The following is a 10892-nucleotide window of genomic DNA, read 5'->3' as shown; positions in this document are numbered from 1 at the left end:
GAGCCCCACAGCCGCGTCCACCTGTTTTAAATCCATGCCACTGCTCACAGCCGGGCTGCAGGCGCTTCCCTTCCACGGGCCTGTGTGGCCCTTGGCATTACGACTCCCTGGGGGAGCTGCTCCCCTGTCCCCGGAGGGAGCACGTCGGACCTGTGTGCCACGTGGGCTCTCAGGGTCGCGTTCCTGGGGAGGGCAGCTCTGGGAGGCTGGGGGCACTGCCGTCAGCTAAGGGGCCTTGAGCTGGGGCCCACGTGGTCTGGATGGACATCGATCCCCCGGAGACCCTCTTGCCGTCTGCAGTCCTGCCCACGGGCGTGAGGCGGCGATGGAGGGCTGGGAGCCAGGCTTCGCGGTCTGTGCTTTGCTGCGTGTGCCCCGCCCCCCCGTACCCCGCAGCCCCGCGCCCCGTCCCAGCACCGCCCAGCACTGCATTCCGGAGGCCCGGCCGGGGTGTGCGGGTCTCCCATGTCCTGAAATCATGGGCTTCGCGTAGTGTGTGTGTCTCTCTGTGGACGTCTGCGATTTGTCCTTGGTGCAAAGTGTTTTCTTTTACTGATTAAAAATGATGTCTTACAGACCATGTTCCTGCCTTTCGTCAGAGGCTTGTCCTCACAGCACAATGTGTCCATTCTGTTCATGAGACGGAAATTAACCAGCACTGCTAGGCCTGACTTAGAGAATATTTTAAAACTTTATATTAATGGGACGTTCTCCCTAGAATTTTCTTTTAAATGCTGGCAGAGGAAACAGCTGTTTTGAAATCTTTCCCCCCATCTGAGCTGAGCAGAACCCGGTGCTCAGAGCAGGCTCCCCGTCCACCTCTGGCCCCGGCTGTGGGTAGACCTTGTGGGGGCCCCAGCTTCAGGGTGGTCATGGTGAATGGAGGCCCCACACTGCAGCCGCCCCAGCGCCCACCAGGGTGGACGAGGTTGACCTTTGTGCAACAGGAAGCCCAATCCGTGGGAGACGCCTTCCTGGGGCGCGGGGCCATTCGCCCCGGTGTGGGGCGTCGCCAGCCTGCAGAGCTGCTCAGGTGCTGGACAGCGAGGGCCAGCGCTTCCTGGCAGTGCTGCCCTGAGCCCAGCTGCGACCCTCATCTCGGGGATGAGAGGGAGCGGGTAGACGTTAGCATTTGGGAAACTGGAAACGAATTCTTAATCTACTCTGTGTATAACAACTGGTGTTTGAATGTTTTTAACGTTACAGCTGCATACCTTCCACTTAGAATTTTAGTTGGTGTTGCAACCAATGATTGCCAAACTGGACAAGCAGGGGACTGAGCCTGTGCTGCCTGGTTCTTTCTGGAAGTGAACTTGGGTTTTGGTGGCTTCTCGGGGGTTAATGCAGCCTCAAGACAGAGCTTGCTGCCCCTGGGTCCCGGCCGCGAGGGGGTTTGTCTCTGTGAGGCTCAGGCGGTGGCCGCATCCATCGCCCGTGGTGGCCAGCCCTGCCCGCTGGGCGTCTGGACGTGCCTGTAAACGTGAAACTCCTGTCAGCGTCCTAGAGGCCTGTCTGTCTTTGTGCCGGTTCTGTTGACTTAGGATTCTCCACAAATAAATATTTTCATGCCAGTTGTGTCGAAGTGAGATGATTTCTTTTCCCCACAGGAACCCCATTTGGAAATCATAGCTGTGGTACCCCAACCGCATGGACCTGCCCCGCCCCGCCCTGCCACTGTGGCCCGGGTCCCCTCTGTCCAACCCGCTCCGGCCTCCATCCTGGGGGCTCGGCTCCGTCCCGCGGGTTCCTGCAGGGCCGAGGGAGCGGGACTCCCTTTCCTGGCCCCTCCCTGCTGGGTCACTGATCAGGCGTCACTGCCCTGTCCGGGTGTCTGGGCGTCAGCTCCTTCACGCCTCAGCGGCCACAGCACTGGTCCTGCTAGCCCGGCAGGTACCGTCTTGTCTCCCACACCTGCGTAGGTAGGTCCTCAGGTCGCCTCCAGCCGGCTCTGTGAGAGGCAGGGAGAGGGGGAGAGGACGTGAGATGGGCATCGTGTCTGAGGCCCTCTGACCCCACCACTGACTGCCCAGCGAGGCCCTCCCGCCCCGAGGCCCACCCCTGGCGGGTGACCGCCCCGAGGCCCACCCCTGGCGGGTGACCGCCCCGCGGCCGCTGTGCCGTTTCTGCAGACGCAGTGGTTGACTTCATCACTTTCACCGTGACTGGACTTGAGTCAGCACAGGTTGACTGTGCTTAGCCCGGAGGTTGGGCGTCTGACAAGGTGTCGGCCGGGCCGGCGCCCTCTGGAGGCTCCAGGGGAGAGGCCGTCCCGGCTGCCAGAGGCGCCCGCGTCCCTTGGCTGGTGGCTCCCCGTCCGGCCTCCGACGCTGACCCTCCTGTCCCGTCAGAGGGACCCTGTGGTGACACTGGGGCCCTGGACCATCCAGGATCCTGTGCCCGTCTCAAGTCCCTTAATCACATCTGCAAAGTCCACTTTGCCCTCCGAGGTCACGTTCACAGGTGCCAGGCGCCGAGACGGGGGTACTCAGGGTGCGGGGCATTATTCAGCCCACCGCATCATGTGATGGGGTCAGGGTGGGCAGGGCGAGTCCTGGCCAGGTCACCACTCTCTGAGGCTCTGAGCCAGTGTCCTGTGGGGGTACCACACGGCACCCCTGCTGGAAGGCCACCGGCTCAGGGCTCCCGGTCTGGGTTCCTGCGAAAGAGGGAGGCCCGAGCTTCGAGCTGCGGGGGCACGGAGGTGACAGTGCCACTCAGGGGTACGGGCTGAGGACAGAAGACGGGGAGCGGCAGGGAGGGAGAGCGGGGCCTGGCCGTGCGTGACCGAGCTGGCCGCAGGGGCCCCTCTGGAGGGCCGTGGGGACCAGCTCCTCTAGCCACCAAAGCGCACCCCAACGCTGGGCACTGGGTCTTCAGGGTGTGTGCCTGGCCTCAGGGTGGCCGTGGGTGCCACCCGGGTTGGGCAGCGGTACAATCCCGGGCCAGTCCGGACCCGACAGGCTTGGGACGCCCAGACTTGCTCCGGAGCTGAGCTTGGAACATGCGGCTACAGGGGGAGCCCCGAATTAGACGAGACCCCATCCTCCTCCCCCCGTCTGGTCACTTGCCAGCCACCGGCCAGGCGCCAGGTGCTGCGGACACTGTGCTTCTGGTCAAGTGTGGGAGGCAGGCGACCAAAACACCCCCCAGCAATCCAGGGGCACAGGCCAGTGTGCAGCAGGCGGGGAGGGCCGTGCACGCCTCGTCTGCAGAGGTCACCCAGGTCGCGCACGGGGCGGCACTGCTGTGCGTGTCACAAGCCAGGACGCGAGGCCACGTCCCCGCAGCTGGCCCCAGGCGCTAAGCGAGCTTCCAGCTGTTTGCCCCCAGACGGGACAGAAAAGGGGTCCCGGCGGGGCTCGCCGTGCATTCATGCCTCCCCGTGAAAACGGTCAGTGGACGTTTCAGTTTTCTGGGTGAATCGTCTGTCGTGGTCTTTGCCCATTTTCCCGTGGGATTTCCCATCCCTTCCTCCCCAGTTTCACGACTTCTCCTATATTATGAACCCTTTGAACCCTTTGCCTGTGACAAGGTGCAGTGTCTCCGCCTTTGCCACCTGACTTCAGACTTCGGTGGTTCTGCCCCGTGTCCTTTATTCCTCTCTCTGCGGCTGAACTCGTCGCTTTCACTGTAACTGGACTTCGAGTCGGAGACAGAAAGCCTTTTAGCCCACTCAGCTGCAGGGGCATTCACCCGTTCCTCTGGAATCCTAGCCTTTTCCTCTGGACCCTGTAGCTGCAGCCGGGTCCTGGTACTTGTGAGGACAGAGCCCGTGAGTTAACGCTGCTTCCAGGTGGCCGTCGGGGCCTGCGGGTTCTCCGCCAGACATGGGACAGACAGGTGGCCCCACCTACGCTGGTCTCCGGCACACGAGAGGCGTCGCCGGTCACATGCTCCTCCGTATTGTCCGATGCTCACCTCGCCCCCTCGCCTCCCCTGGAGGGAGCGCGGGCATGACTCGGCTTTGGGCTCTGGGAAAAGGGAAGTTCTGGAGAATTCTGGGTGGAGGGAGGGTGGGGCAGCTGGGAAAGGGGGCCCGGCTGTGGGGTTGGAGAGCTTGGGAACTGGGGCCCGTGAGTCAGGGGCGGGGTGGGGCCCTGTGTCACGGTGTTCTCAGTGCTGTTAGTTACTCTGACAGGTGACTTGAGAAGTGTTTAGTCAAGGGGCGGTTTACGCGAGCGTGGAAAGGGACAGTGCCGTCAGCACCCCGGGGCGGGGGGTCACGGAGGGAAGGGAGCCACGACCACAAAGGGCTAACTGGGGGGTCGGGTACCAGGGCCCAGACAGGGAGTCCTGTAGGAGGGCGGGCAGCGAGCAGCGGGAGGACGGGGGCGAGGGTGTCCCCACGGCTCAGCACCCGGGCGGGCGGAGGTGAAGCTGGGCCCGGGGGGCAGATGGAAGCGCTCGGGCCCAGCGCCTGCCCCCACGCCCTCTGCCAGGGTGCCCCCAAACTGGCTCTGGTTACTGTCCTGTGCCGAGTTAAACTGAGGTGCATTCACATGACACAGAGAACATCTTGAAGAGCACGGCTCGGTGGCATTTCGTGCAGTGACGATGTCATGCGATTGCCACCCTTCTGGCTTCTGAGCTCTCATCACCCCAGGAAGCCAGCTCACAGCGTTCAGCAGCCTACCTGGGGGCTCCCGGCCTGCGAGGCCCCCTAAACGCGCCTCTGCCCCGGCCACTGGGAGTTCCCGGGTGGGAACTGTATCAGTCTCCGCGTCAGTGTGACATGGCCGGGCTGGCTAAGAGCCTGTGAGAGTCTTCTTCTCCAGCACATGGAGCGGGGCCATGCAGCCCCTCGAGGCCTGCTCCCCGCCGCGCCCCCGGGTGCGCGTGCTGGCCGCCCGCCCTTCTGTGTGCTCCTGGTGCCGCGCCGCGCGCCGCAGAGGCCACGTGGGGCTCGACAACGCAGGATCGACGCCGCCCCGGGGACACGTTCCCTCTCGACCCCGAGCCACAGAGACGGCGCCAGTCGTCACCCTGACAGTGTTGCAGGGACCGTTCTTAATTCGATTCCACACGGACAGGGCAAAGCGACCACTGGACTGTCGCGGACGGGCGGGAACCCGGGCCGAGCGCGTCGTTAACAGACGGGCTCCCGCCACAGGCTGGGTCCGCACGCATGCCGCTCAGCGACTGCGCCTGACCGCACTCGGGCCAGCGTGTGGCTGGTGTGCAGGAACACTCGTCACCACAGGTCACTCCACCTGCCACTTCAGGGGAGCACAGTGTGCCCGAGCGCACCCAGAGCCAGCGGGCTGCAGCCGGGCTTATTCCAACCCTTTTGTTTATGAGGGCGGGGTGGGGGGTGGTGCTGAGACCTGCAGACGAGATGCAGAGTCAAGGCCCCGGGGTGCAGGGCTGAAACAGGCTCACAGAATCCTGGGCTGCCCACCCGGTTGTTATGACCTTGGGTGACCTCCCCGGGGACAGGGGTGTCTGGCCAGCTTGGGCCAGGGCGTGGTGGTGAAAGACCTTTATAAACATGTCTGGATGCTTCTACACTGTGATTACGGTTGCGGATGAAGAAAAATGAATCCAAAACAGAAGGAAATTTGCAAAGACTTAAAAACATGTATTGAGATAGGACAGGCCTCTTTGAAAACGATTTGGTTAAGATCACTGATTAGGAGGAAACTGAACACCGGGACGTCGGACAGACACGGAGTGCGTGGGGTCCCTCCGCCCCGGTGGCACAGCGGGGAGACGACGGTTCTTTGGGACCCCGGACGTGGGACCGCGGAGGACAGAGAACCGCGCGGACGACAGGCTCAGTCCAAAGTCGGGAGCTAGAAATACGCCAGCTCGTCCTGCCTGCTCTTGTCCGTCTGATAGTCATGCAAGGCCACGGGCTTGTTCTCATGCGGGAGACTCTCGAACACGCGGATGTGTATGAAGTCATCGTCACCAACTTGAACCTGCAGAAACAGAGTGGAGTGAGGGGGCGGGGGCGGGCCCCGACCCAAGTCCCCCGCGCGCCGGGGCTGTGTGAGGACGGCCCAGGGGCCGGGGAGCCCCGTCCCCGCCGAGCGCCGGCACCGGGCGGACGACGTTCCCGTCTCCCTCCTTCAAGCACGGCTCCCCGGCCAGCGCCCTCGGCACCCCTCGTTCACTCCGCTGCAGTCCTTGGTTGCCCTAAAAGCTCGGTCCTGACCTCCATGCAGGCTGGCGCATGCGCACACACACTGGGGGCTGCCACGGGACCCCCCGCCCCGAGCGTGTCTGTCCCGGCACCCGCAGGCCCCACCACCCCACGTCAGGCCAGGCCCTCTCGCGAGGGGCACACCCCACCTTGATGAAGTAGTTGGTCCCCGCGACCACCTGGCTCTTGAATTCCACAGCCTTAAAAATGGGGTACTTCTTGTTCGTCTTCTCCTCCAGCTGGGACTTCACCTGGGGAGGGGGACAGAAGGGACCGATTCAGGGGCTTCCTTCCCGTAGCAGCGACTGACACAGGAGCTTCTGATCTCATGTCAACGTGATGAACTGAACCCCACTGACCGCCCTTCACAGATTTTCCATGGCGCGGCTGTTCTGGCGCAGGAAACCGTCTGTTTCCAAGACGAGAGTCAGCATTCCGCGTGCCCGTGCCTTTCCAGGGGTGGGAAGAGTTTGTTTCCCTCCCGATGACACGATTTACAAGTTTACACCGTTTTCCTTTTCACTCAACACTCAAACAGCTCGAAGACTGTGTCTAACGTGTTAGTTATTCTTTTAAAATTAAAAACAAAAACACTGAAAAAATTTACGCTGAATTTCGTCTTCGTTTTCAGTTTAATCTCCCGTCTCATAAAGGTGCCTTTATTCTCTCAGCTGCCCCTGCCTGCGCGTGGCTGCTCCTAAGTCCTCCTGGAACGGATAGGGCCTCGGGCCACGTGCTCTGCATTGCGAAGCGTTTGCCTGCCCTGGCAGAAGGGCTGGGGCCGGGGCTGCCCCGTCTGGGCGGCGCTGTCCTCAGTTTGGTGCCGCGCACCCACCCATGCTCTTGGTTGGAGCCTGCCCACCAGGGTCTCGGCCTTTTAGAAATTGGCCATCTTTATGGAGGAGGGAGAGAGCAGGTTTGTCTTTTACTTTTTTCTTTTTTTTTTTTCTTTTAGGCAAGGCAACCCTTGGTTGACTTCACAGACTGCAAGGACCTGGTCAGCTTACAGTCCCTTATTATTTTTTTATTTTTTACACCTACAGCACCTGGTCTCCCTAGGTGGTCTCCCATCCAAAGACTGAGGAGGCCCGACCCTGCTCAGCTTCCGAGATCAGATGGGATTGGGCTTGTTCAGAGTGGCGTGGCCGTAGACTATTGTTTTCTTAATTTAAAACCTAATCTAGTTCCAAAGCATCTGGCTGCTAACTGGTAGGCGCTGGAGTGACTCAACTAGTCTAGAGCGTGAGAGGATTCTAGTTAAACCAGCTAGGGAAAGCAGGCCAGCTGCTGGGAGCCCCAGGGAGTTCCAAGTGAGTCACTATGACACACGGAACGGAACAAAAGCTGTGTGGCCTTGTGGTGCCATTGGGGAGGGGCGGTCCCTGGGGATAAGAATGGAGAGGAACCTGGAGTCTGGGCAGCGGAGGAGGGGGGGGCGCGGGGGGGGCGGGGGGGGCGGGGAGAAGCCAAGCTGCGTGGCAAGCATGGCTTTTGCCGTGGGCCTCCCAGCGTCTGAACAGTCCCCTGAGCGCCACCGTTGGTGGGGGGCACTGTGTCAGTCTGCAGGGACCTGATCCTGCAGACAGTGGATAAGCCTGAGGGGGTAACTGACACCCGCAACCCCACCCAGGGGCCTGGGGAGGAATCGCTTCCCGTTTGCCAGTTTCAAGAGCGCCCAGCCATTTGCAAAGAATGGTGGGAAAACCCAAATGCAGGTAGTGGGGCCTGTGGATGACGAGTTACTGATACCACCACTGCAGGGGAAAGATGCGCTGGGCTGGCACCAAGGGGAACCCTGAAGGCCGCCATCAGTTAGGAAGCTGCCAGGGACCAGCCCTCGGGCGACCAGGCCGGGGAGGGGAAGGCCAAGGACAGGCCGAGTGGGCAGTCCACTCAGAGCCACCAGCAAACGGGCTGGCCTCAATCACTGCCTCCTGGAAGCAATGACAACTTCCTTGTGGCATGTCACTTTCGAGGGATCAACGGCAAAGGAGGGAAGGAGCCTGGAGACAGCGACTCTCCTCTCCTGAACGAGCGCAGGCACATTCGACGTGCCCGTGACCTGGGAGGCACTTCTTGGGCCTGCAAAACCAAGGTCAGCGAGGGAAGCTGGGCTCCGGGGGCAGCGGCAGAAGGCACCGGGCCCCGGCTGGCGCACCACCAGCTCCTGCAAATTCCTCATTTCGAAGTCTCGTGGGACTGACTCACCACCCTTCCCTGTGGTTAGATGGTCACAATCCCCCGAGCAGGGACACGAGCAGGGACACGGCTGGCCACATGCCATCAGGTTCGGGGAGGAGCAGCAGGGAGGGTCACAGGACAAGAGGTCTGTTTGACTCTCCCTCTAGGCGTGAGAACGGAGCCTCCCTGTGGCCCGCACAGTCTTGCCCATAGAGAGTCACCTTTGCAGACACATGACAGGTAGGGCAGGCCCCACCATCCCACCTTACCCAGAGCCTTCTGCGCAGGTACCTTGGTGACGCCCGCTTTACAAACGAGGAAACGCAAGAGTCACCCGCTGCCCTAGGTTGACCGGGTCTGGACTAAGCTCTGCCGCTGCATCCCGGCCTGGTTTCCGTTCTGTTTTTGTTGTTGTTGTTGTTGTTTTGTTTTAAAACGTTTTATTTGGAGATAATTTCAAGCTTACACAGCGCACCAGAATCAGTCTAGGTTTAGGACCGCGCGTGCCCTCCCCAGGTTCACTGCGAGCCCCGCCTGCTCTCTTCCCCGCCTCTCCGAGCTCCCCCAGGCCCTCCCCCTCCGAGCGCTGCGCGGTCCCCAGGAGCCGAGGCCGTCCGGTCCCTGACCCGCCCGAGGGCCGCGTCCGCAATGCACACGCCGCGTCCGGAGCCCAGCGCCCCGCGCGCACTTCAGCTCGATCCCCGCGTCCCGGCGGACGCTGCCCCCTGCGGACAGGGCGGGACCCGAACCCGGGCTCGGGGACCCTGAAACACCCACCTGGTCGGTGATGGCCTGGATCTCGGCCGTGGCGGGCTGGGTGCTGGAGGGCCCGCCGCACATCCTCCCGATACGGCTCATGGCTGAGCAGCGGACACGGAGCAGCGGGCGCGAAGGAGCAGCGGGCACGGAGCAGTGGCGCAGCGGCTGGAGAACCGGCCGCCTTAACAACTCCAGGCCACGTGACGCGGAAGCACGCAGGGGGCGGTCCGAGGGCGCGGCGCAGTCGGACCCGGGTGGGGCGGGAGCGGGGTGCGGCGGGAGCGGGGTGCGGCGGGAGCCGGGTGCGGCGGGCTGGGAGTCTACTTATTGCGCAACCTGGGCCCCCCGCGGCGGGCAGCGTCTGGGCAGCGAGGGCTGTGTGCCCAGAGCCTGTCCCCTCCCCCCCACCGGCTCGGTGTCGGGCCTCCTGGCGGGGCCGTCACGAGCTGGGGAGGTGGAGGGTCGGCTGTGGGCCCTGGAGGGTAGGTGCTTTTTCGACTCCTGGGACGGCGGGGGCGAAGGGGGTGGGCAGGAGTCTGAGCCCCTGGCGGTGTGCGTGGGCTACAGGGTAGTAGAATATTGCCACCCTAAAATGTGCCACTTTGGCGTATGGATTTTGAGCCGAAGGCAATCGCGACCCAACAAATTGTTGGAAAACTTTCCACTCCCCTTTAATTGCCTAAAAGCATTTAGATAGGGGGGCTGGTCCAGAAAGAGAGCAAATATCAGAGATACTTTCTTATCTCGAAAACTCACCTGCATGCCAGGATAGACATCTGATCATGAAATACCCAGTCTTCTCATCTTCCCGCGATTTGCCCTCCTCCCCTTGGGTGCCGCAGACCCGGTTCCTGGCCCTTAGCTCTGGGTGGCTACAGACCTCAGCTACTTGGCTGCCTCTGGGTCCCTTATTTTTAGGGGGCTCTATGGGTATGAAATTAAATTTTTTTTTCTCCAGTTAATCTGTCCTATGCCAGTTTAATCATTAGGTCAACCAAAGAACATAGAAGGGAAGAAGGGAAATTTTTTTCCTCCCCGCCAGGTCTTGGAGGAGACAGTGGAAGTAGGTCTTGCATGGGTAGGTCTTTTAGGGGAGAGTCATATTGGGCCCTATGGGGGTGGGGGTGGGTCCTGCAAGAGGAGATAGGGATCTGCTATGGTGCTGGGATTGGGTGTGGCCCTTCAGGGTAAATTGGGGGTCACAGCTTGGGGTAGGGGTAGTGTGGGCTTGCAGAGGAGATCAGGGGTCACCTGCGTGAGCATGGGTGGGGGTAGGCATGGGCTCTGAAGGAGCCCTCGGGTGGCCCTGGCTCTGTGCAGGGTGGGATGCAGGGTGTGGGGGATCTGGAGGCAGGTGGGAAGCTGGACTTGAGAGCTGCTGAGAGCAGAGGAGGGAGAGAAACCGGTGCCCAGCAGGCACCGGGAGTGGGTGGGGGACAGAGGCAGGGGCCTGTCAGGGTGCCCTGGGGTCCAGGATCAGGCCCTGCCTGGCCTCACCCTACAGTACATTTGACTGTCTCATTTGCAAGGCCTGACTCAGCACGCCCTTGACTCAGCATGCTTTGGGTGTCACCAGCATGTGACCTGGGGTCACAGTGAATGGTTGACATGGGTGGACAGAAGAGGTACAAAGGAGCCCAGCGATGAGATGATTCCCAGGGCCTCATGTCGGGGTGGGGGCGATGCTCCAGTTATAACCTCCTTTCCCGCCCCACCAGGGCTGCACACCAGTGGGTGCTGACTGCAGTAGCAAGCCCAGCTTCGCCTCCTGGGGGGCCCGGTGCATAGCCCCGGTGAGAGTGGCTCT

The 10892-nt window shown here is 61.8% G+C and overlaps 1 protein-coding gene across 1 annotated transcript; it reads right to left on the bottom strand.

The window, feature by feature from the left end:
- Window positions 1-5553: 5553 nt before the first annotated feature.
- Window positions 5554-9268, bottom strand: CSTB (cystatin B). The gene is made up of 3 exons (XM_016143496.2): window positions 9104-9268; window positions 6295-6396; window positions 5554-5921 (listed from the first exon to the last, which is right to left on the bottom strand). Exons 1-3 carry the CDS (start codon window positions 9182-9184, stop codon window positions 5793-5795), a joined length of 312 nt encoding a protein of 103 aa, XP_015998982.1. The 5' UTR covers window positions 9185-9268; the 3' UTR covers window positions 5554-5792.
- Between the last annotated feature and the right edge of the window lie 1624 nt (window positions 9269-10892).

Source organism: Rousettus aegyptiacus, unplaced genomic scaffold (genome assembly GCF_014176215.1).
Source record: "Rousettus aegyptiacus isolate mRouAeg1 unplaced genomic scaffold, mRouAeg1.p scaffold_m13_p_20, whole genome shotgun sequence".
Taxonomy (NCBI): Eukaryota; Metazoa; Chordata; class Mammalia; order Chiroptera; family Pteropodidae; genus Rousettus; species Rousettus aegyptiacus.
This window is presented reverse-complemented; position numbering and strand designations above follow the sequence as displayed.

What these genes read in the sequence shown, in the direction of transcription:
- CSTB (XM_016143496.2), bottom strand. Translation starts at nt 9,184, where the DNA reads ATGAGCCGTATCGGGAGGATGTGCGGCGGGCCCTCCAGCACCCAGCCC. An exon ending in TCCAGGCCATCACCGACCAG is followed by an intron (nt 6,397 to 9,103) that starts GTGGGTGTTTCA and finishes CCCCCTCCCCAG; the next exon opens with GTGAAGTCCCAGCTGGAGGA. An exon ending in GGACCAACTACTTCATCAAG is followed by an intron (nt 5,922 to 6,294) that starts GTGGGGTGTGCC and finishes CTGTTTCTGCAG; the next exon opens with GTTCAAGTTGGTGACGATGA.